The 25994-nt window shown below is 48.0% G+C and overlaps 1 protein-coding gene across 5 annotated transcripts in view; it reads right to left on the bottom strand.

Moving 5' to 3' along the window:
* Positions 1–911: 911 nt before the first annotated feature.
* Positions 912–25994, bottom strand: part of CAMK1D (calcium/calmodulin dependent protein kinase ID) — a 438187-nt gene continuing 413104 nt past the window's right edge. For 4 of the 5 annotated variants that reach the window (XM_045463125.1, XM_045463126.1, XM_045463129.1 and 1 more), the window contains 5 exons: positions 20713–20825; positions 19353–19431; positions 9987–10074; positions 8718–8835; positions 912–7202 (listed from right to left, as the gene is read on the bottom strand). In XM_045463125.1, coding sequence (XP_045319081.1) covers positions 7084–7202; positions 8718–8835; positions 9987–10074; positions 19353–19431; positions 20713–20825 — 517 coding nt within the window. In that variant the 3' untranslated portion in view covers positions 912–7083. Of the gene's footprint in view, positions 7203–8713; positions 8836–9986; positions 10075–19352; positions 19432–20712; positions 20826–25994 lie in introns of all 5 variants that reach the window. The other variant, XM_045463127.1, reaches the window with a different exon arrangement.

Genomic DNA, 25994 nt, shown 5'->3' with positions numbered 1-25994 from the left:
GGCTAAATTTTCAGTCACACTTGGCAAGTCTTCTCTTTAATAAATCCTTACAAAGAGTTTTCAAAGGTGGTTAGGTTACCAAAGTTCTTTTTGGTCCAAAAATTTGCATCAACAATGTTCACCCGTGAACCCCCTGAATGATCCCTTTGCTTTCATATGCTTTATAGTTGGGGTCTGGGCTAAGAGATGCCATAATCAAATCAAAAAGACTAGACGTCCGATAGTGCGCACCATATTTCTTTGGGGCTCACTTAGATCCACAACGGCCCATGCCGTTTCATCTGATATGGCTGCTGGGACAGCGTTAATTCTACATTTCTCTAACACACATCCCCTGCAAATAGCCACTTACCATTTAGATAGGAGGAATTGTCTGGTCATCAATGCTAGTGCCCACCATATGTTTGGTGACCTATGAAATGCAGCCTCACCCCCCACGCCCCCAAGAAAGAAAGATAGCAGGCAGCCTTCTGCTCAGAATGAGTCTTTTTGGGGGCACGGAGAACTCCAAAGCTGTGCTGAGCAAAAATACAGGTATAGGCGTGTGCCCGCTCACCCCCTACTCAGAGAGGGGTTCCCAGAAATCGGCTTTTCCTCTAAGCAACTCAATATCCAGCTAGTGCAATTTGAGTTAATGGGCGCACACCAGCCATTTTCTGCAGCAGCAATGAAAAGGAGAGCTTTGTAAAGTGGGGCACCCTCCCTGGGTCCTGAAGCCAAGATCTGCCCGCCCCTTCCTGTTCCTGGCACTTCGGGCTCATTGGGCGGGTGACATAAAATATTTAGGGAACCCTATGTGTTTCCAGGGGTTCAAACTCCCTTCCCTCCAATCCAAACTCTGCAAAGAGGAGAAGAGAGCTGTTAGCACAACCCCCTCCTCCTCTTTATGAAGGAAACAAACCACATACATCTGAAGGTGATTAATTGTCTTTATTGGAGGAAAACAAGAAGTCATCAATCTCGTTATCATTATGATAGAAATCTTGATATGTGTACATGATTGTCAAGGCAGAGAATCATTTGCTACATAGGCCCATGAACAATTTTGCAGTGCCGCAAACCTAGGTGGGTTAAACTTCTTGCAGAGTGTTACATGCATGGAATAAATGCACAGTTTCCCTTCTTTGGGACGAACGTGTTTTTTATGGAAAAATTGAACCAATCACAAGCCTCATAATAATAGACGCAGGGACATTCCTGGATTCGTCGCTGTAAGCTTTTGGAAAACATGCTCGCTCGCTGGTGGGAGGGCTCCGAGAAGGGCAGTGACATTATGTGTAGTTGACTACAGCCAATTTAGAAATTGTTCCAAATTTTATTCTGGACGGAACGTGTCTTTTATGTTGTCCAACTTGAATGTGGCACTCAGCTAAATGTTCTCTGAAACAAGCCACCCGTCTTTTGAAACAAAGATGCTGTAGTCTCTCTGCTGTCATTGGATGGCATGTCATGACTCTGATGCCAGGGCCCCGGAAGGAGGGGACAGGCCTCTGTGTGTATGACCAATGTCCAAACAAGCGATGCGCTCCAGTTCCTTCCTTCTCTCTCTGCAAAGCCCGGCTGCCCGCCCTGCCCCGTCCCCTGCCTGTCAAGTGCAAGGCTGGCAGGACAGCCTGACAATCTCAGTCTGTCCAGATGAAGGTTTCCCTTTGAGGAGTAATTTACTTAGTGTTTGGGGCTTTGGGGTCCCTGGTGGTGACTCATCTCTATGACCGAAGCCTCACACACTCCTCTTTTTTTTTTTCCTGTCCATAAGAAAATAAAATCACCTCTAAGTAAAATAATTCAGTAAATAATCAGAAGACATAATCACTGTATGAGAAGTTCCCTGGGGACCAAAAGGTTAAAAGTAGATCTGGCAAATGCAGAAGCAGCATTAGTACAAAGGGTGAACGGAACAGTTTGTCCCTTTGGTGTAGAAAGATACAGACACCGAGAAGCCATTCCACACTTTGTCCACGAAACCAGACCTGGCAGCCACATGCAGCGGGCTTGGCTGCTGAATGCACAGCCTTTGGGTTTGCAGAAGCGGAGCCCCCCACCCCCCCCACCCCGGAGCCAAAAGCCGAGCCGCTGCAGCCGCAGCCGCAGGTGGTGGGGAAGGCCGGCCTGGAAGGGCTGCTGCTCCTTCGGGTCGGGGTCAGCACGGAGCAGGCGGCGGGCCGGGCCTTGGCCGGCATGCGGGGCCGACTTCACAGTGGGGCCGGGCTCTTGCGCCCTGGCCCAGGCTGCGGACCGTGATGCACTTGGGGCCACAAGGACGGTAGGGGCGGAAGGGGGTCTGGGCTTCTGTCTTCCTCCTTCTCCTCCCTGCCCGCCGTCCACAGGAGAGCTCTTCAGGCTAGCTCATCTGCAGGCTGCCTTTCTTGGGGTCTTCAGGAAATAAGCCCCCTCCCCCTTTTCGGACTTTGTCCAATTCACCTTTGCTATCTCAACATTTTCAACTCTGAAAACCAAAGGGTTGGAACCCTTGTGTGCAAATGTCAGGTACGTTTGCAGCCGGGTGCCCCCTCCCCACAAAAAATGGTGGGTTCCATACAGGTATACACTTTTTCTTTTTTTTTGAAACAAACTGAACAGTGTTTGGTCTGGAATGTGTTTAAGGAAAAGGCAAACTCTGCCGAGGGAGGGGGGACAGAAGGCGGAATAGTACTGGTTCAGAAGAACATGCAAAGGTTTCGTGCATTGGTTGAATCAGAGGGCCTTCGTTTCATTTGCCAGAAGTGAGCGTGTGACCCTGGGAAAGAGTACATCTTAGTTCTGCTTATGAAATGGGAGGAACTGCCCTTTGCTGGCCCTTGCTTTCCTTTTGCACAGCCAAAGGAAACCCTGGGAGTCACACAGAGGAGGGGGTGTTGCTGGCTGTAACACAGAGGCAGTCACCCTAGCTCTCCTGTCTCCAGCCCTGGGGCCATGGTTCCTGCCTGGCTTCTCCAGTGCAAGGAAGCAACCCTACCTAAAGCTCTGGATGGGCCGCAGAGCCCTGGTGGCCAGAGCCTTAACATGCTGAGTCATCCCCACTGGATATGGTCTTTTCTTTCTGTTGAAAAGTACTCATAGAATGTCAAATCCCAATGGGTAAATCAGATGAAGCCGTCACTCCTCGAGAGAGAGAGGGTCAGCCCCCTTTCAGGAGGGGTCAGTTGGGCTCCCTCCCCTTTGTCCCTGGTGTTCTTGACCTTTGTTCTAAAGGGGAGTTCCCCTCTCCCACCCACAGCCCATCCAGGATAGGCTGGACACCAAGGTAGGTAAATGAACAGGATGAGGTCAGTGCCGGGCAGGTAAATGAGTCTGAGGGTCATATGCCAAGTCCCTGCCATCAGACGGCCAATGCTTCCTAAGTGCCAGAGTCTTGCCCATTGAGCCAAAGCCATCTTGCTTTGCCCCACGGTGGACTACTGAGTTCCTTGGACATTGTGCTGACAGCTAGTTGGAGAGTGGGACCCTCTCAAAGGAGATAAGCTCTCGTGTGGGGATATGAAACTGCTCCCTGCTTGTGAGGTGGGATTTTAGAAGTGACCAGAATCATTGCCACAGTCAACAATACTAAGCCACACATGCTTTTTGGTTTTTCATTTGTTTGTTCATTTGTTTTTTGGTATGCTTTCTACATGGCTCTTTTCTTTAAAAAGGAGACATGAAGGGGAACATTATCCTCCTTATTCTCTATTCTCAACACTATTCTCTTATGGGGTCAGAGGCAGTAGGAGATGGTAAGCCCTGCTGCCACAATGGCCATGTGCTGTCCTGGACTAGTTGTCAATCTATCTGGGCACCTTCTTCTTTTCCTAAGGGCTTTCTGTGGCCCTGTGTGCTCCCCGTAGGCATTCCCTGCCCCCTCAGATCCAGCTGCCTTTACCCCATCCCAACCCAATAACCCAGGCCGCAGTGTACTCGCCGAGGGAAAGCAGTGAGCAGTCCAGACCCCAGGGTACCCTGCTTAAGAGCAGAAAGCAGCTGGTCATGTGGGGGCCCCGTGTGGGCGAGCACTCACTGCTCAGTGATGGCTTTGCCTATTGCCTCACTGATGAGATAAAAAGGGGGGAAGAGGAGGAGGGACAGACAGGGCAGCTGAGAGAAAGACCACTCAAGGATAGTTCAAAATGTCATATTCAAATGAAAAAAAAAAATAATCCACTAGCTCTGAGAAGCTGAGGAGACCAATGGTTGGGGGAGGGGCTGGGGTTGAAAGGAAGCCTGTGATGGAGCTGGTGGCCATCTGTTAGCCTCGGCCACATGCTGGCTTCCACAGCGAGTGGAAGCTGTGGGCATGTATGAAAGGCTCAGCTACGACTGGTGGGATTTGACATCAGCGAGGGTCCCGGGATTTAGCCACCCCGCTCGGTAGGTCTTAACAAAAGGCACATTCTGGGTTTATTTGCCTCTCTTCCTAAAATGATAGGAAATAACGTAAGTCCAGTGGCACTGAGACAGAATGGATTTGCCTGATGTTAAGTTCAACAGAGTTGGCTTTTGAGCTGAAACCTGTCCCTACACATCACACTGTGTTGTTGACGCATTCCAGGCCAAGCGCAGCCACAGGCTCATCTGAACCACAAAGAGGACGCTGGCCACAGGGCCTCATCTCCTGCCTGTTCTGCACTTCTTGGTGAGACATACCTTCAAACTAATTGAATAGAAGGTACACCCCAAATATCAGCTCTAGGAAATAATCTAATCACCCATGAGAGAATTTGGCTTCAGAAGTTGCCCTCCAAATGCAACTGACTGCACCTAGTACAAGGTGCAAAGAACTGATAACCAGTCAGGCACACATCACAGGTACCAGATTTGGGCACATTATCACCCTGTTACATCTAATTCCTTGTTTTCTTGTACTGTAGAAACAAGAATGTTCCATTATACTTGTTCGTAAGCAACACCCTAATAAAGCCCCTGGAGAGAGACCACAGTTTTCTGATACTCTGTAATATTCATGCCATTTTCCTTCTGCGGGCATGGCATTGACACTTATCCAACTCACACAATACCTGCTTCTCAACTCGGTCTGTGGTCATTTTATAGACTTTTTTAGGTTTTTTTTTTATTAATCGTGAAGAGCAACAGCCTGATTTTCGCTCTGGATGCATGTGTGGCAGATGCCAAGTGGGATTCCTGCCAAGGGGCTGGGTGCATATGATGCATGTTGGGAACAGGGTAGACCAGCTGTCTGTCTTCCTGTCTGCTCTTATACGTACCTGCACTGCCATACTAATGGAGGCAGAATGGAGCTGCTGAGCCTAGAAACATGGTGTGTATGTGTGTATGTGGGGGGGGGGGTGGCTATCACTAAACATTTGGCCTGGACATAGGCATAGGTGTGGCTTGACCACAAGACGGCTTGACCAACAGGACCTGCTGAATGTGGCTAGCTATAGGAGAAGGACAGGAGGACCACAGCCAGTAGAGTTGTTGGGCCATCAGGCAGACCTACAAGGACTCATGGCAGGCTTGAGGCTGACGGTGTGAAATGCAGACTCATGGTATTATGGTGGGCAGGGGGTCAAGGGAGGGCTTTTGCAAACCTAGCATTTGGAGCCACCTGCAAGCCTCTGCAAGAGAGTCTCCTCAAAGCCCCCTTGGGAAGTGGTTTGCCCTGGGTTTCACGCCGTGCTCTACCCTGCACACCTATGCATCACATGGGTAAACAACGCTGCCCGCTTTGCCTGGGACATTGCCAGTTTTAGCAAGGAACGTTCTACTTCCCAAGAAATTCTTAAATCCCAGGCAACTGGCACCTTTGGTGACACCACCACTATGGGTCTTTGGTTTTCAGACTGCCCCGGTCAGAGGGAGGGCTGCGAGTGCTGGCTGGCCATCACCGCACTGGCCAGTGTCCTGCTTGCCTGGCAGGTCACCTCTCCTTACCACCCCAGATAAATGGACTCTTTTCCAAGGCCACTTCCCTCTCCTCGCCTGGGTAACATTCATAGAAGAACAGGGTAAAAATCTGCAGAAACAACTTGTGTGAGTTGGAGGCCATTTTAAGTGTAAGATTAGAAATGCATTTTTAAAAAACAGAGAGAGAGACAGCGCGAGAGAGATTAACTTTAAAACTGCATAGCTGAGAGCAGACTTTTCTGTGTTACCCTCGTGAGAAATATAAGCTGTGTGAGACATTCCCTTTAACCAAAATGGTGTCTGGTTCCTTCTGGAAGGGAGGCTCTTATATCTTTGCTGGGTGGGCATCTCCGTCACAGCAAGTGAAGCCTCTGAAGTTTAGCCTTAGTCTTGGGGGAGCAGGCTTCTTTATTTCTGACCACTGACGGTGAAGGCCCCTAGGGTCTCTGGTTGGCCAGGGGCATGCTGGAGGGGGTGTCGGAAAAGGTCTTCTGCAGGTTCCCTCCCCAGGTGGCCCTGGAGACAAGGCAGCCTCACTGGACTGCTGAGTTGTTTTCTTAAAGAGCTGCCTCTCCAGGGAAGGGGAGAGAAGGAGGAAAAAATAGAAGTAAAGTGCACTCTTCGCCTTGGAGACAGATTCTCGATCCTCTTATTAGAATTTTTAAAAATACCTTTACATTCCCCTTGGAGGGAAAAAAAACAAAACAAAACAAAACACCTCTCTTAAAGGTTAACATAAAACTCAACTACTGATAAGCAAAAGATACAGGTCATGTGACTAAGAAGTAAAGATCAGAAGGGCATATTTCTTAAAAGGGTAAAAAATAAAACCCTAATGCGCAATATTTACCAAGACTTAAATAATCCAGTTGAAACCTTTTTTGTCATTAATGAAAAAATACAACATAGACTGTTCCCCACACCTAGAAGAGCAGAAGTGAGGACGGTTGGGAAAGAGGACGAGGGAGGTCCGTTCTATCAGAGCTTTGCAAGATTCATATGTACAGCACCAGATCCTATCACGTCAGCTCCCTTGAGTCAGTACAGTTTGTGAGAAACGAACACTTCAGAATTGCAGTATAAAATATGGCCATAAAAAACTTCTGTCTTCCAGTCCTGTGCAGGAAGGCGCACCATGCAAGGTGGAATCACTCTGGAGCGGCTGGTGGCGCCGGCAGCCCCGCGGGGGCGGTGGGGGCCCCCTTCCCCGGCCCCGCCCTGGGGCCCCACCTCCAGAGCCAGTCACTTGCTCCCGGAGTGCACTGTGGTCACAGTGGCGGGCCTCGGTCTCCGCTCCGCCCCCACTCCTGAGACCCCGGATGAAGAAGAAATGAAACTACAGAGCGTGGAGGGTGCCAGACCTGCAAGGGGGACAGTGGACACAAGGGGGTCGAAGCTTCAGAAGCAAGTATTCGCTCCCCTTTCCCACTCCAGGGTTTGGGGGGATGGCGAACTCTTACACTCCTGTCTCTAAATGTTCACCTACCTGTAGGAAAACCTTTGCAATGTGTCCTTGAAATGCTTTCTTCCTAGACACAACTCTTCCCTCCTGTTCTAGCTCTGACGCTGCTGACTGCTTTGTATTTGAACATGACATGGTTTGGCATCCGTGACAGGGTAGGTACCACTCACCGAGCACTCACTATGTACTAGGCTGCAGGCTAGGTGTTGAATACATACTGTTGTTTATAACAGCCCCATGAGTAGAAGCTTGAGGAGTGAAGACAGAATGTAATCCCCCTGCCGACCCATTTCGTGTGAACTCCTGGCTAGGGAGTCTGGACTCCTGGCTAAGGACCATCTGTGACACAGAGCACATCGAAATGGGGCCGTTTGCCTCTTCCTCCAATTCCAGCAGCCCCGGCCTAGAAAAATTGCTCACACACCGCCCTACTATGCTCCCTGAGAGTATGCGGTGGCATCAGAAAACCCTGATGTGGGACGAGTGTCCTGGAGCTCAGCTCCGGTAGCATAGTTCCCGGTGACCTTTACAGGCTCCGACGCGGGGAGATCCATTAAATGTGGGTCTACCACAGCGTGCGGTTGGGTCAGGGGACGCGCATGGAGATTTCCAGGCAAAACGGACGGGCTCACATGCTCAAATGAGATGGGATGGCTATTTAGAGAGGGAGGGAACCCTTTTCTGAGGGTCATGGGATGGAATGTGATGCCCAGAGGGGGACCAAGCTGAAGGGTTTCAGTGATCAGGGAGATGAGGGCTAACAGGGACCATCAAGGCAACTGCCCTGAGGGGGACAGAAGCCCCTGAGATGGCCTACTATGGGATTAAGATAAATAGACCAGGGAGCAGTGGGGAGTAGGGGAGAGAAATAGAGTATGTTACATGCCCTCAATGATGTAACAGCCTAACACAAAGATGAAAGTGAAATATTCTTACTATTACTCTGACTGCAAAGCCAGTGCACATCATATAATTCAGCCCCAAGCATCATCCTCCTCATCAAAAAGTAGGTATTAAAAGCCAATGAGATCAGGCTGTCACGAGTCTCTGCCACCCCTTCCTCAACCCCTAAGAATGACGCGCAGCGGCAAGCGAGCCTCGGGGAAGCAGACGGATCCGAAAGTGTCTGGGCTCTTGTCCAGACAGGTATGGCTGTGCAGCGCTTGAGCCACAGATTTGCCATCTAAAAATGGAACTCATCATACCTACGGTTGTGTGTGTATCGAATAATTAAACGTTTCGAAAACATTCTCTAAAATTAAATAACGTCCCAGGGTTGCTGGGGGACATGCAACGCGAGGAATTAAATCAGAAGTGCCTGACGGCAGGAGCTCACAAAGGACCGTGCTCGCCTCCCCACCCCAGATCTGTCTGACACGCCAGTTGGAAAGTTCTGTCTTTGCTACATACGCACAATCTTTTTGGCTGGCCAAACTGAGGCTGCTTGAAACGCTTGCATTTGAACTGTCCAGGCTGCTGCCGAGATGGAGCTTCCTCATATGTCTCACAACGGCCGTGGCATTAAATGCTTGCTGAAATTTAAGAAAGGGGAAAAAGGCAGACACAATAGTCCAGCTAATTAGAAAAGACTCAGACTGTGTCTGGTTGTTTCTTCTTACTTACCCCAACCATTTCCAGCTTCTTGAAACGTTCTCATGATACTTTAGAAAGGAAGCTTGTCTTGCCCCTTCTTCCAAAACGATGCTAATGTTTTGCACCCCTCGCCCCCACCGAAATGTTTTTTGGAGATTTAAACAAATACTCCTCTTTAGACATAGTAAACGTAGAGGATAAATGTAAACCAATACTCTCCGTCATTTAAGGGAAGTGACTTTTAGAATAAAACGTGTATTCTAGTAAGACGGTCTCTTAAAAGGTGATGCTTTAACGTAGTTTTAATTTTCCTATTATGAGTGCTTGTGTCCTAACTAATAGCATTTCCTCCGAATAAAGCAGGTCAGTGGAGTTAATTTTGTTTCCCCGCACTGATTAGAACATAGGGTTTAGGTAACCAGTCGATGACCAGGAAGGCTCAGTGGTATAACTCCATCACATTTTTAGCCGAAAATATCGATGAGTTCAACTCAGATTCCCTGTCTTTCCCCACCCCCCTTTCCTATCACTTTCATAAAAGTCAGCTAGTCAAAGTTCCAGCAGCAGAAAGGAAGACAACAGGAATTATGTTCTTAAGAAACAGCAAATGAGTAAGGGCTGCCACTATTGCTATTTTTGAATCACAGAGGGGAAATATTAAAGCCATACTTCATCCCTCCCACACCATGACATCCCCTTTGAGTTTTAATGGTTATCAGTTAAAATTAGCAAGATTATTTGGGTGAGGCTCTGGGGACTTTCATCAAACTCGGGTGATAGTACCTTGAGAAATAATAAATGCTCCAACTGTAGGGCAAGTTTCATGGGGGTGGTTCAATTCATCGCAAAAAAATTTTTTTTGAGGTGGGGGAAGGGCAGAGGGGGAAGAGAGAGAGACACACACAGAGTGAGAGAGCAAGAGAGAGAGAATCCTAAGCAGTCTCCAGTGCTGTCAGCTCAGAGCCTGATGCAGGGTTCGATCCTATGACCCTGGGATCTCATGACCTGAGCTGAAATCAAGAGTCGGACGCTTAACTGACTGAGCCACCCAGGTGCCCTTCATTGTAAATGCAATGAGCCCAAGACTTACTCTCCATTTGCTTTTGGCGAAGTTCTTCCGGATCTGGGCACTGACAGACTCGTGGATGTTTTTGTTGAGGGCTGTGTCACCAGCGATCCTGAAACAGAGGCAAAGACGCTTCTTCAAAAGGGTTTCTTGAGGGGGGCGGGGTGCTCTGACACCGGGTCGCACGCTGCTTTCCCAGGGAAGCCCCGACCCCGTCCCTGTCCTGAGGTTCACGGAGAGGGTGGCTTCCCGCTGCCCTTCCAGGCTGTGTGGCTCTTGTCTTACATGCACACCCTCTGCCACCACCGCCAAGTCCCGTCCCCCTTCTATACTCAGCACCCTCCCAGAGATTCGTTGACCTCTCTGCCTGGTTCCCACTTCTTCCCTTTCGGCCCCAATTCCTGCGCCATCAGAAGCCACAAGGCAACTTGAACCCAGTTTTCCCTCCTTTCCCTCCGTCTCCGTCTCCACCAGCCCTCCACCTGCAGTTCTGAGGTCCCACATGTGTTTCCTGCCTGGTCTGACCACCAGATCCCTGCCCAGGGCCGTCTTCCCAGCTTTCTCCTGCTAGAGGCCCCTTCCTTCTGCCCTCTCCAGGCCCTCTGCATCACGGACCTGCTCACATCCCGGGCCCAGAGCATCCTTCTGGTCCTTTCCAGCAGACTTAAGCTCTGCCATGCTCTCGCCTATACTTCCTCCATGCTCAGGGAGAGGGTGCCCAGCCTCAGCTCAGCCCTGCTTGCCAAATCTTCCCTTGCATTTCCCATAAGAATTCTCTGAATTGCCGGGACTGGATCCACTCTGCGTTCAGCTGGGTCCCGGATGTTACTGGGCATTAGTTCTTGCTTGCTCCATAGCCTTCCACCAGCAGGGAAGAGGGTGGGTCTGCTCTTCACCTCTGTCCTTGGAAACTACCTAGGAATCACCCTCCTGTCCTGTGACTTCCTCCTCCCGCTTTACCACCTCTCCTTCCCTCCCTTCCTCCTCCCTCCTCTCTCTCTCGGCTTACAATCTCCAGGCTCATTTGGTCACCTGGAGGTCACTTGCCGCTCATTCTTCTCCCACACACTCCCCTCAACCTCGACACCACCCCTGCTCTACATTTAATCACCTGGCCTTCTCCCCTAGTTTCAGAGGAAGCTGTGTTTTGCTCTCATTCTTTTTTGCACTTAGAACCTTCCGTATCTTCCCTTTCATTTTTGAAAAAGTTTTTAATGTTTATTTTTGGAGGAGAGAGAGACAGAGCATGAGTGGGGAAGGGGAAGAAAGAGAGAGGGAGACACAGAATCCAAAATAGGCTCCAGGCTCTGAGCTGTCAGCACAGAGCCCGACGCAAAGCTTGAACTCACGAAGCGTGAGATCATGACCTGAGCCGAAGTCGGACGCTTAACCCACTGAGCCACCCAGGCGCCCCATCTTCCCTTTCATTTAACACCAAACTGTTAAATTCTAGGCTGGTATCTGTTACCTATGAAATCATTTTTTGCATCTGAAAAGTTAAGGGGCAGAGAGAGAGATGCCAGGAACACTGACCATCCTTTCTGGCTGGAAGGTGACTGGTTAGTGAGGAAGTGAGGAAACCTGTCATCTCCCAGACCCAGATGGCCCTGAACCCCAAACAGCCTAGATGCCACAGTATTATGTCCAACTGTTTTGGGGACATGAAAAGAATAAGCTTAGGACTTCTTCAGACAGATTACCCCCAAGGAAAAATCTGTCCCCACCCACCCAGCCTTTCACTTTAAAATCGAAAACATGGTTGATGGATGTGATGTTTAGTCTGTGCCAGGCAGGGCCCAACTTTGGAATGCGGTCTGATATTCCCGCTCCTCCAACCATAGACTCTGTCTTTTTCCCAGCGGGGCTGCAAATCCTTAGTCAAGGGGACACTCAGAAACTGACTCAAGAGAACCAGGTTTCCAATTCCAATGACTGCCAGTTGCCCCCTGTCCCCAGACACACATCAATGACACAGAAACAGACTAGCGGGCAAATCCAAGGAACAAGGTTAGCGGACTGCAGACATCTTTATTAAGCTCTTCCTGCTAGACAATTCATGTGAGTGTTTCCTCCTGCACCGTTTTTAAATGCTACATCCTCAGAAAAGAAGGCCAATTCCAACTCATTGGTGGCCAGTGCTTTCTTGGAAACAAGCAGGCAGAAGTGGTAGGAATACGGGATTCCTTGGGCTGAGCACCACCGCAGGGCAGAGCAATGCTCCAAACCAAACAGACCCGCGAGGGGGTCAGGGAAACTCCCTTCTCTGTGGGCTAGCATGGGCTGAGATGTAAGGAAAATGCAAACTTCCAATTATTTTAGGAATGTTCCATGCTCGCTTCCCACAGTCCCGGGGTGTGCTGTAGCTGAGTAAGACCAGGCAGGGCAGACGTGGCCCAGAGGCCCCCGTTGGGGCACTCTCCTTGGGGAAGCGAGGCCACCTTGGCGCATGACCGCACACGATCTTCCTCAAATGGGCACCGCCATGGAAATGGTTACTGCTGCTCACAAGCCAGCGACATTACAATGACAATATATGACACTCACAATGCTCGGTGCTCCTGGCTTTAGCATGATTCATCAGCAACACCAGAGGCACAGAATCCTAGAATTTAGAATTGGAAGGGACTCTAGTACCTTGATGGTCCTAGGAATTGAATGATGCCTCCGACACAGAGGAATCTCCTTATAAATCTATACACACACACACACACACACACACACACACACACACACACACATAAAGCTATGGCGCCCACATTCCATTCCTATCTCCCTTGTTTCTACTTTTTTAAATATTTGATTTTTAAGTAATCTCTACACACAGCGTGGGGCTTGAACTCACACACCCAAGATCGAGAGTTGCGTGCTCTACCGACTGAGCCGGCCAGGCACCCCACCTGGCCTTCCAGTTTTAACCTCATGCTAACAATGCAGATGGCATTCGTATAAATCGCACTTTGTGAGGTCTCTCTTGCTCTCTTTCTCCACACCCAAATCATCAAACTCATCTCTCCTTGCCTTCTGGTGTTTTTGTGTTCTGTACATGGTCTGCTGTACCTCCATAGGTCTGATTTTGCATTTTTCTAGCCACTTTCTCAGGACAGGCTTGGTGATGCTGCTGTGTACCCCCAGAGACCAGTTTCCCAGACTCCTGGGCTGCTTCCCAATTCCTACGGTCAACCAGAGCTCGGCTGGCTGGAGCCCAGAAGAGGGGAGGGGACCCAGGAACACTGAGGAGAGGGCTGCAGATGCCACCCTGGCCTGGCCAACACACGATGTCCCCTCCCAGGTGGACACATTGCCAAGTGTTGCCTGGGGCATGGATGCCCAAGAGTCACCACTTTGGTTTCCTTGTCAACGCAACTAGAGACAGAGGTTCAGAACTCTCCGAACCAGATGAACAAACCCCATCAACATGCCTCCCTGTAAGAAGGAACAGCTCCCATCCTGCCACTTGCCAGTTCCTACCTTCGGCCAGCAGCTGCAGGCTGCTGGTTCCTCACCATGTGTCGCCACGAGAAAGCCGTAGCCTCTCATGGCAGGGGCTTGGGAGGGGCACCTGGGTGGCTCAGTCGGTTAAGCGTCCAATTTCAGCTCAGGTCATAATCTCCTGGCTCGTGAGTTCCAGCCACATGTCAGGCTCTGTGCTGACAGCTCAGAGCCTGGAGTCTGCTTCGGATTCTGTGTCTCCCTCTCTCTCTCTGCCCCTCCCCCACTCACACAAGCAGATGTCTCCCTCTCTCAAAAATGAACAAACATTTAAAATTTTTAAAAGATCAGGGGGGCACAGGAAAGACCTGGCAAGATGGGCCGACCACCCTACACACAGACAGCTCTGAAAGGAACCCTGTCCTGTCTGGCATGGTCTGTTTTGAGTCTGAGGAAAGGGGTCTGGGACTTCCAGAGCCCCTCCTGGCTCTTGATGGCCTTGATTCAGCCGGAAGAACGAGTGCAGAATAAGAGATCATGTTCTCTGGATATAATCGATGTGCCAAGAGCACAGCTTCTAGAATGGTAGTGTTGATAAAGCTGTGCTCCCTAGAATAATTACCCCACTTTCTGCCAGCTCTCTGTTGAATCAGGTGCTCTCAGCCAGAGCAATTTTACATAAAAGAAACAGGCATATCATAAATTCAGGCAGTGGGGCATTTCAATGATGTCTGAGTCAAGTGCATTCATTGGTACCATTTTCTAATGTTTGACTTCCTGGGATTTTTGAAATGCACGTTGAAAAAAATTGTAAAGCGTTGGCAAAAACCCAGCTCTACAGTACAAAGGCATTAATTTGTGCAGCTCACACGTGGATACGCGGATACATCGTACCGCGTACCACAGATAACTGTGAAGTCTCTGTCTCTAGCCCGACCCCCTTCCTGGGCTCCAGACTCACTTCGCAAAGGGCCCCCACCTTCAGCACCGGGACAGAGGGCTCCCGGGCCCTCCTGCTCCTCACAGTGGAGGCATCTCACCCGCCCAGGCCCTCCCCCTGGCACCTCGGGAAGGACTTCAGACCCCTCTGTCCCAGCAGCGCTCTGCCCCAAGCTGCGGCTCCCCACCCCTCAGTGTGTTCTCCATCCTGCTTCCTCCCTGTGGCTCCGGACAGGTCCCCTCCACCCTTCTCTGGGCCATCCCCCACTCCGCCTCCAGTCTGCACCTCCCCGCCAGCCTCCCTTGCCCCGTGGCCAGCAATTCGGCCTCTCTTCTGCAACCGGTTGACCTTTCTGAGACACAAATCTCATCACCTGGCTTAAAACCTGTCAGGGGCCCCCACCGCCCAAAGGGAAAATACAAATACTTCCTACGGTCGTAAATTAAGGGCAACTCCTATAGATCAGAGATCTGTTAGGTGCTAGGTCCTCTTCTTATTTGTATTATTTGTATGTCACGAATCCCTTGAAAAGCCCTGCAGGGTATACACTGCTGTCATTTATGATTTCAGTCCGACACAGGGGCCCACAGAGCTCAGGAGCCCGCAGATGCAGTAACACATACTCTACCATTCCTGGTCTTTGGGAGGGGGGGTAGCTGGGACCTGCCCTCGAGCAGGCTACCCCAGAGAAGTCTGCCGGCCATGTCTTCCTTCTCGTGCCCTCCTGCCTCGCTCCTGTGCCCACGCCCCCTCCAGGAACCTGAGAGTGGTGGCTCCAGGACAGAGGTGGGTTTAGGCTCCTGAGCGAGGCCCAGGCCGCTTGCCCCGCCTGGAACACCTCCCCTCCCTGGACAGTCTGGGAAGGCCTTCTCTCAGGGAGACTCGGCCCCTCTGGAAGGCCTCTGCCAGACCCTCTCCCTTCTTTTGTTCGTCAAAAACACCTGGTGAAGGAGAGACCAGGTCTCAGTGGGGATCCTTCCTGTCTTCCACACAGCGAGGCCGGATTAGTGGACAAGTCCTAGGAAGGAAATTGCTTCCCTTCTTTAGAGGTTCTCTTTCCTCTTCTGTCAGATCATCTCCAACGTCTTGTATGTACAAAATAAGCACGCGCTGGGGTGTCATGTACAACACGATGGCTATGGTTCTAAGAGAGTAACTCCTAAAAGGTCTCATCACAGGGAAAAGAAACTGGGGGGGAGGGTACCTATGTAAGCGGATGGATGTTAATTAAACTTATTGTGGTAATCACTTGACAATACATACAAATGCCAAATCCTTACGCTATATGATGGACATCTTCCTTAAACTTATACAGTGTCCGTCAACTGTATCTCAACAAAACTGGGAGAAAACGGAGTTTCATACAGCTTTAAAGGCCGTATGACTTCAGGAGAAATTCCCCTAAACAGCACGCAAGAAAACTGCCCTGCCCCCTACTCTCATCCCAAGCATTTCCTCCAATTGTTGATAAAGTAAGAAAAAGCTTTACTAACTTTATTGCCTCATACTTTAACCTGCTGTCCAATGTAACTTATTAAAAACTATCATTTATATAAGCTGATTAAAATATGTACAATCAAATCTACCTCCTTATTCAGAAACATCTTCTCCTTCCCTGCGGCCCTTCCTGTCTTCCTTTTACTGGTCTTTACAGGGTGGTGGTGGAGAGCACTTATTTTGAAGTCAGTTCTGGCTGGAAACCATTCTGGCTTCACCACTAGGTAGTGTTTGTGCAGTCTTGGCTAAGGATAAGTTAGTTACCTTGTCTCTCTCAATTGATTCTCTTATCTCTGAAATGGAGATAAAACCTACCTTACGGAGCCATTATAAAGAAAAACATGAGATGATATGTTAACGCAATGAGAACAGTACCTGAACCAGAACTCATGCTCCATAAATGACAACTCTTGTTATACATTAAGGTACAGATCTTCCTTGACTTACAGTGGGGCCAAGTCCCAATAAATCCATCAGACGTTGAAAATACCATATATTGAATGTGCATTTTAAGACACCTCACCTACCAAACATCAGAGCTCAGCCCAGCCTATCCTAACCGTACTCAGACCACTCACTTTAGCTTATAGTACAGTTTCTACTGAATATGTATCTCTTTCACACCGTCGTAAAGTCAAAAAAATCATTGGGTTGGGGACCGTCTGTGAAACCAGGTCATGAAGCTCCCCTGAGCAGGTCCCCTTTGGAAGACTAACCAGCGTGTGAGACTCTGGAGGAAATGCTACAGGGTAGAATAGACAAGGGGCAGTTTTCTCGAATGCTTTTTAGGGGAATTTCTCCTGAAGTCGAAGTCTGTCTGTTTGTTTTCATCAGACCATATATTCTGCCATTCCTGGTCTTTGTTTTCAGATGGTTGTTCCTGGCAGTTTAATGAAAATACCTTAATGAAACATTTACTATGTGCCAGACATTGTGTTAAACCCTTCACAGGCACAATCTCAATTATTTCTTACATCAGCCCCGTAAACTGGGTATCGCTGTTCTCATTGTAAGGTAAAGAAAATGGAGGCTCAGAAAAGTAAAGTATAAATGCAGAGTAACACCTAGGGGATCGTGAAGCTGGGTTCAAACCTGGTAAGTGGCTTCAAGGGCACTGCGGAGAAATGTAGTCATACACAACACCATGCACAGCGATAAATGCCTCTGGGGTTAAAGGCACATGAAGATGAAAAGCATCTTACAAGGAGAAGAATAACATCAATTCACTCCCCTATTGAACGGTAAGCTCAAGGAATCAAACTCCAATCTGAATGACTCCTTGAAGAATGACCTTCAATAAAAATGATCCTAAAATACTTGATGTAAAATGAAAACCCTAAAGCTACTTTTTGTACGCTTCGCTTGTCCTCCATGCATTCAGAAGACTGTGGCCTGAGGGAACAGAGTAGCTCAAGTGTTGCCGTGAGGACAGGGTGAAAGCCACTGGTTGGAGATGAAATCATTCCACAATTAAGAGCAGCTAAGAGGGACATGATATTATACATGGAAAATCCGATAGACTCCACCAGAAGTCTGCCAGAACTGATACATGAATTCAGCAAAGTCGCAGGATACAAAATCAACGTACAGAAATCAGTTGCATTCTTATACACTAATAATGAAGCAACAAAAAGACAAATAAAGAAACTGATCCCATTCACAACTGCACCAAGAAGCATAAAATACCTAGGAACAAATCTAACCAAAGATGTAAAAGATCTATATGCTGAAAACTATAGAAAGCTTATGAAGGAAATTGAAGAAGACATAAAGAAATGGAAAAACATTCCATGATCATGGATTGGAAGAATAAATATTGTCAAAATGTCAATACTACCCAAAGCTATCTACACATTCAATGCAATCCCAATCAAAATTGTACCAGCATTCTTCTTGAAACTAGAACAAGCAATCCTAAAATTCATATGGAACCACAAAAGGCCCCGAATAGCCAAAGTAATTTTGAAGAAGAAGACCAAAGCAGGAGGCATCACAATCCCAGACTTTAGCCTCTACTACAAAGCTGTAATCATCAAGACAGCATGGTATTGGCACAAAAACAGACACATAGACCAATGGAATAGAATAGAAACCCCAGAACTAGACCCAGAAACGTATGGCCAACTAATCTTTGACAAAGCAGGAAAGACTATCCAATGGAAAAAAGACAGTCTCTTTAACAAATGGTGCTGGGAGAACTGGACAGCAACATGTAGAAGATTGAAACTAGACCACTTTCTCACACCATTCACAAAAATAAACTCAAAATGGATAAAGGACCTGAATGTGAGACAGGAAACCATCAAAACCCTAGAGGAGAAAGCAGGAAAAGACCTCTCTGACCTCAGCCGTAGCAATCTCTTACTCGACACATCCCCAAAGGCAAGGGAATTAAAAGCAAAAATGAACACTGGGACCTTATGAAGATAAAAAGCTTCTGCACAGCAAAGGAAACAACCAACAAAACAAAAAGGCAACCAATGGAATGGGAAAAGATATTTGCAAATGACATATCGGACAAAGGGCTAGTATCCAAAATCTATAAAGAGCTCACCAAACTCCACACCCGAAAAACAAATAATCCAGTGAAGAAATGGGCAGAAAACATGAATAGACACTTCTCTAAAGAAGACATCCAGATGGCCAAAAGGCACATGAAAAGATGCTCAACATTGCTCCTCATCAGGGAAATACAAATCAAAACCACACTCAGATACCACCTCACGTCAGTCAGAGTGGCCAAAATGAACAAATCAGGAGATTATAGATGCTGGCGAGGATGTGGAAAAACGGGAACTCTCTTGCACTCTTGGTGGGAATGCAAATTGGTGCAGCCGCTCTGGAAAACAGTGTGGAGATTCCTCAAAAAATTAAAAATAGACCTACCCTATGACCCAGCAATAGCACTGCTAGGAATTTACCCAAGGGATACAGGAGTACTGGTACATAGGGGTACATACATTGTACCCCAATGTTTATAGCAGCACTCTCAACAATAGACAAATTATGGAAAGAGCCTAAATGACCATCAACTGATGAATGGATAAAGAAATTGTGGTTTATATACACAATGGAGTACTATGTGGCAATGAGAAAGAATGAAATATGGCCCTTTGTAGCAACACGGATGGAACTGGAGAGTGTTACGCTAAGTGAAATAAGTCATACAGAGAAAGACAGATACCATATGGTTTCACTCTTATGTGGATCCTAAGAAACTAACAGAAACCCATGGGGGAGGGGAAGGAAAAAAAAAAAAGGTTAGAGAGGAAGAGAGCCAAAGCATAAGAGACTCTTAAAAACTGAGAACAAACTGAGGGTTGATGGGGGGGTGGGAGGAAAGGGGGGGTGGGTGATGGGTATCGAAGAGGGCATCTTTTGGGATGAGCACTGGGTGTTGTATGAAAACCAATTTGACAATAAACTTCATATATTGAAAAAAAAAAAAAGAGCAGCTAAGAGGGACTTTACTCTGGGAAGGCATCAGATGGCATTAGGTCCTTCTACTGGGTCATTTTTCTTACCATGGGTGCCGAGCGGCTTGCTCACAAGTGTATCTTTTATTTGGATCTTTCTCCATCAGATTCCGAATGAAATCTTTTGCTGTTCAAAAAGAAAGCACAAGGGGTGGAATCAGCCTGTGGCTTGTGATGTGACAATCTGATGCCACTAGGCCTTCAGGAACATTGTGTGGCACATGAAAAACAGACCAGCCCCTCCCATGCCCCCCAACCCTCTTGGGTACCTGGACATGGGAGGCAGGCGGGAATCAGTGTTTGGGGGAAAGGGAAGCCAAGACTTGGCACTCTTAGGGGTGACAGTGCGAACGAGGAGGCAGCCAAGCCAGGCGTCGGACCCAGCCTTCCCAAGTCAAAGCCCTTCTCTTTGGCAGCTGGTGACATCTTTGGTTCAGAGATCAAACGTCTTTGTTATCATATGCCTCTCCCTGAGCTCGTTGCTGCCAAGAGAGCTGCTTTGTTGACGTCCTCTCTGTGTTTCAGACATCACTGATTCAACAAAATCCCCAAGGCCTCTACCAAGGCCACCAGGTCCTGGGCAGGCCCTGCGGATACACAGCCCTCAAGGAGCCCCCTCGCGGCCCACTTAGCTGATCACGATGAACATGCAATTTTGCTGAGGAATAAAGCAGGTGTTTCCAGTTAGGAGGAAATAACTCAAATAATAAAATGCGATATCTGAACAGCTCACTGGTAAGTGCAGGGCTCTGCCCTATTTATTATTTCATTTAATCCTTGCACCACCCACTTTGGTAGGGAGGAGTATTATTATCATCCTGACCTCCTCAGGAAGACACTGAGGCTCGAGAGATTCGTCAGTTTACGTGAGCCTTGGTTTTGATCTTTATCCCTGAGGAGGAAATGGTGAACGGCTCTGGGAACATTTCAGTGTGGCACAGGAGCTGAGACGTGGGCTCTGGCGTGAGGGCTTGCGTTCAAATCCCAGATCTGCCACTTACTAGCTGTGTGGTTTCAGTCAAGGCATCTCACCTTATGGGGCCTCAGTTAATTCATCTGTCAAGTGGGGATAATAGTAACACCTATCGGATAGGTTGTCCTGAGGACCAAGTAAGCTAGCACATGGGCACAATAAGCACTCAATAAATGTTAGCTGATACTGGTTCAGTCCTGGAGCGCCCAGATCAGGGTACGGCTAAGAGTGGTGGAGGAGTCAGTCCCGTCCCTCAATCTGGCTCGGGTCAGACGTCCCCAGCCTATCTTCCACGTGGCAAGTCAAGTCCAAGTACGAAGCTAAGGAAATGTCCTTGGGAGCCTCAGGACCGCTCCGAACCCCCCAGGCCTGTCACAGTCAGGTGGTCTGGACGTAGGGTCCCAGGGGCCACCCATGGGGAGCGGAGACACCTACCAGAGTCAGAGATGTCGTCCCAATAGGGCGAGTCAAACTCATATTCCGCCTTGAGGATCTGCTCAAAGAGCTTGGAGTCATTTTCATCGTAAAAGGGAGGGTAGCCGCAGAGCCTGGAAGACAAGACAGTGTAAGGATCTGTAGTGGCTGCACATCCACGGCGGCGGCTGGACATTCTGCGTGGAAGGAAGAGCCATTTCCACCCAAACTGAGAAAACCTGCTGTGTGTATGTTACAAGTACCATGTGAGCAAAGAAATCACACATTCTATGGGCAGAGGCGGCACAGAGCTAAAACTGTGATTTGATAAGTGGCAAAGAGGTGATGATCTAAAGTAAACACGCATGTAAGTCCACCTTTCCATGTTATTAGCCGGAGCCCCGTATACTCCCAAACCAACCCCCAAACCTTCTGTGTGCAAGTGCTTCTCATCTTATTGTCTGTAATACTATCCCCAGCAGATGATGGGTTGGTAACCAATTTGCCACAAGTTCCCCTAAAATACACATTACCAACCTACCATGCCCAAACTGGGTATTTGGAAGGTCACAGTTTGGGCCATTAATATACAATAAATATAAAAGCAGAAGTCGGCACAAATCATAATGCTATCACCCCTCTTCCTCCGAACCCTTTCAAAATTGATCTTTACAAGATTATATTAGGGTGTTGGTGCAAGCCACATACAGTTCTGGAGGTACCAACAGTCAGCTGACCAACCTAACAGGAGTGAAAATGTTTCTTAGATGCTCCAAATACAATTCATCCCATAAGACCATGGGTTCTCAGGCAGTCCTGCTTTCTGCTCTGATGTGCATTATCAGGCCATGATGCATTTTGTGGACCAAGATTTCCTCATTTGAACATGAGGAGGCCAGACTAGAAATTCCTAATGTTCTTCCTGGCTTTAAGATGCTGTGGCTCTATGATCCCCCCGTTTCAACTTGTTTGCATGGCTAGGACACCTAGGGAAGGATCCAGTACATGCTTGAGACCCACATGGGGCAGGGGCAGGCTCTGGTTGGGACTGGACATCCAGGAAGGGGTAAGATAGAGTCTGGAGCTGCAAGGGATGGGCAGAGCAGGAGGCAGGGCTGGATTCTAGAAGTCCCGGACACAGAGCCGCATGGCTGGTTCTGGGCCCACGTCAGCCTGGCGGGTGACAGCTGCAGTGGGAGTTCTGCCCCCAGACGAGCCCTGAACCTCCCCACATGGCTGAACTTTGTTCAAAACACGGCTCCAGCATAGAGATCCATTTAATGAGAACAAATGAACAGGAATCAACAGGCCTGTGAGGGATTAGGCTGTCGGCAAAGAAGAAACTTAATAAAGGTTCAAAACGCTGGGTTGGTACATTCATTTTCAGCTGCTCGGGCTGTGACACAGGGTGTCACCGGTCACGCTACCCAGGGGGAAGGCTGATGACATTTTTAAAGGCTGTGAGACGTTTTGTGGGCCGATAAGTTTCAAACTCATCTATCCCCGCAAGGTTGATTTAGGGGCTAAGTGCCTGGAAAATTTCATTTTTAAAGATTTGCTGCTTTTGGCAAAATGAGTAAGAACCAGGGTTCTGAAACCACGGAGCACATATTTCACTGCCCAGGAAATGCTGGAGCTGCGAGATGGATATGTAAATGTTTCCCATAATGAGGATTTGGGCTAAATGAAATGTGCATATTAGGAAAAACAGACAGAGCAAAATGTTAGTTCGTCTTGGAAAATAACTGAATTTTAGATATGATAGGTTTTTGTTTATTAACAGCTGAGTGTGTTTTACTTTACAGTTTGGCTTTCTTTCCAAGGGAAAAAAAAACCTTTAAGAAAATTCCAGGAAAGATTTATTCTTCTTATGCCAATTTTGTTAATGTATATCCCAATTTCTTGTATTTCTTCTGGTTTTTAAGCTCTTTTGGACGGGGGATAGAATACCGCTTATGTGGGTATACTGACGATGTAAGGAAAGGATGCAGATCTAGCTTGGAGATGAAGTTAACATTAAGAAAGAGGATTTTAAAATAAGGATTGTAAAGGAAGAGAAGGACAAATAGAAGTTGTCGAATCCTCCTCAGATCTAGAAATTTCACAGAGCTCCCTGGCCAAGCTATTTCATTAGTAGGTTTGTGTGGAGGGTCCAAATAGGAGAACAAACGACTCTGAGTGGTTTATCTCCATATACAAGAACACTGACTTCTGCAGTCTAGACCTACTGGCAAGTGGAATCTTTGTGTTCTTATTTTATATATCATACCATTTAAATAACGTACAAGTTATCTCACCATGCATACTCAAAGACGATAAAGCCATTCCCAATGTTCTAGACCTAAAAGTCTGTGGTTCAGAATGAACATCTGGGGCGCCTGGGTGGTTCAGTCCATTAAGAGTCCAACTCTTGGTTTCAGCTCAGGTCATGATCTCATGGCTCCTGGGATCGAGCCCCACACTGGGTTCTACACTGACAGCACAGAGACTGCTTGGGATTTTCTCTCTCCCTCCCTCTCTTTCTGGCCCTTTCCTGCTCACTCATGCCCTCTCTCTCTCCCTCTCTCTCTCTCTCAAAATAAAAAAATAAATAAACTGAAAAAAGAAAAAAAAAATGGGAATGACATCTAAACTTACCGACCCAACAACTGATGGTCATGCCCAATTATAGGCAACACACATTTCCGGGGCTCATCGATTTCCTCCATCCCAGCCTCAGGACGGTCATCCAAGGGGAACCCTTATATCTTCAATCTTTCTTACTATGCCATCTTGTCTACCTGTGGCACATTCATGCAAATGTACTGCTAGATTCTACTTTAGTCTTGACCGAGCACTTGTTTTAGGTAAAAAATGCCTCTAAGAGCTTTGCTGTATGATCTCATTCAAACTTCAACTCCCCCAGGAGGTGTGGGTCCCCAACACCTCTGTTCACCCTTTAGAGCCACTTTCCACTCTGGTTTGTGCCCTGGGAGGCTGACCTGTATGGATACTTGAACGAAGGGTGAACTCTGACATCTGATAGGAGGTGGCCAATGGGGCCTCCAGGGGAGATGGTGAAGGAAGCGGGGAGTCAGGGATGGGATATGTGTTGGCCTGGCTGCTCTCATCCAACACTCAGGCTGGCTACACCTGCTGACTGAGGGCCACTGCTCCCTCTCAGGGAGCAGACTCTACCAGGCACTCTGCCTCGGATTCTGGAAACTGTTCCCCATCTCCCTTCACCACCTTGGATCTAGGGGTGTTTACGTCTCAGTCGCTAAGAAGCCTGGGGTCACAGTCCCTTGCACAATTGTCATTTTAAAGGCAAAGAAACTAATATGCAGCAAAGTCAGGACTCGAGGCCTATCCATCTGATTCCAGCTTTGTGTTCTTAAATATTTTGCTTTTTCACTCAAGGGAAGAGAACTGAGAATTGAACCTTATGCTGCAGCCTTGACTTTGAATCCTCTCTGTAGGTCATTTAGTTTGCCCACCTGCCCCTTCATCTGCAAGTAGAACCCAGTGATTAGACCCTACCTTTCCAACCCCCTTTCCTATGCCCTGGGTCTTGTGTGCTAAGGTGTTCAGAGTTGGTTCCCCACTGGGAACTTTTTATTTCTGGACCAAAGTAAAGGCATGTACTTTACCTGGGCTACCCTCCCCCTTCACTTGCCTCTGGTATACCCTTGAAGACCAGTGGAGCTATTACTAGGAAGACCTAGCCCCTTTCTGCCAGGTGGGGTAGGTGCTCTGCTCTGTGCCCCAGTGACAGTGGGCAACACCCCCAGTGACACTTCCTACACTGCACGCTGCCCTGACCTGTCCTTAAGGTAGGACCATGTCTTAGGTCTCACTCTTGTCTTTGGATTCCCAGTGGCCAGCCCCGGGTCCACTCATAGCGGATGCTGAGTAAATGCTTGGATAAACAAATGTGCTCTGGAAGAAGAGGCTGCACCGTTGGCTGTTGAGCCCCCTGGCTGGGCTTTGACACAGAGATAAGGATCTAAGATGTAGGACAGCCCCCCACGCCCCCAGCCCAGAGAGTCCTCGAAGATCCCACCTACCCTGACTCCTGTCTCCTTTACCTTCCCCTGCGGGAGGCAGTATGCTCTGCATCATTGACAGACATTCAAGAAGAACTCAGTGTGCAAGGCCTGGTGTTGGGAGCAACCTGGACTGTCTTTGTAGAGAGAATGCAATGTGGTTTGGTTGACCTAAAATGCCCCTGTTGGGCGTGGACACAGCTCATCGGGGAGAAGATTTTCCATGAAGGAGAAGGCTTTTAGCATAAACGAATGTGAAAATCGGCGATGCCCAACCATGGCTGATTCGGCAGTGCACAATTTTTCTTGGAAACCGAAATCCTGTAATAGCTTGAGAGCTCCTGCTGAGAGGCCCTGTGGGTTTAATGGGGTAATCATGTTACATATATGGTCCTCTTGATTGTCTGCCCTTGGCCATGTATCTGTGTCCCTCTGCAAATGGGTGCTTGCTTAAAAGGATTCCCATGCAATAATCATTGCTACCTCTTTACCCTTTTGTGTAATTTTATTTCCAAAATTCACCTCAACATATTGGGGGGAAACAGTATGGAGGTGCCTCAAAAAATTAAAACTGGGACAACCATATTATCTAGCAACATGTCTCCTGGATATATTCCCAAAGGAAATGAAGTCAGTACCTTGAAGAGTGATATACGTTCTCATGTTCACTGCAGCGTTACTCACAAGAGTCAAGACATGGAAATGACCCCAGTGCCCACTGACAGATAATGGATAAAGACATTGCGGCATATGTATAAAATGATATATTTTCAAGCCAAAAAATAAGGTGATCCTGTCATTTGCAACAACATGAATGAAACTGGAGGACATGATGCTAAGTGAAATAAGCCAGGCACAGAAATTTTAAAAACCTGCATGACCCCACCTATACAGGGAATCTAAAAAAGTCAAATACGCAGAAGCACAGAATGGTGGCTGCCAGGGGTCAGGGGGGAGTGGTGAGGGAAATGGGGAGATGGTGGTCAAAGGTCAAAATCACAGATCTGTAGGGCAAGTAAGTTAGAGATTAAGGTACAGTGTGAAAGCAATAGTTAACACAGCACTGAATACTGGACATTGGTTAAGAGAGTAGATCTCAGGTACTCTCATCACAAGAAAACATGGTAACATGTCAGAATATATGTTAACTAGCTTGACTAGCAATCATTTCACTACGTATAGTAAATCATCGTGTTTCATACCTTAAATATATACAATTTCTACTGAAAAAAGAGAAAGGATCAGCCACGTTTAACATAAGGCAGTGACTTTGAAAAA

Source organism: Leopardus geoffroyi, chromosome B4 (assembly GCF_018350155.1).
Source record: "Leopardus geoffroyi isolate Oge1 chromosome B4, O.geoffroyi_Oge1_pat1.0, whole genome shotgun sequence".
In the NCBI taxonomy this organism is placed as follows: Eukaryota; Metazoa; Chordata; class Mammalia; order Carnivora; family Felidae; genus Leopardus; species Leopardus geoffroyi.
Note: the sequence above shows the minus strand (reverse complement) of the source record. Positions and strands in the feature narration are given on the sequence as shown.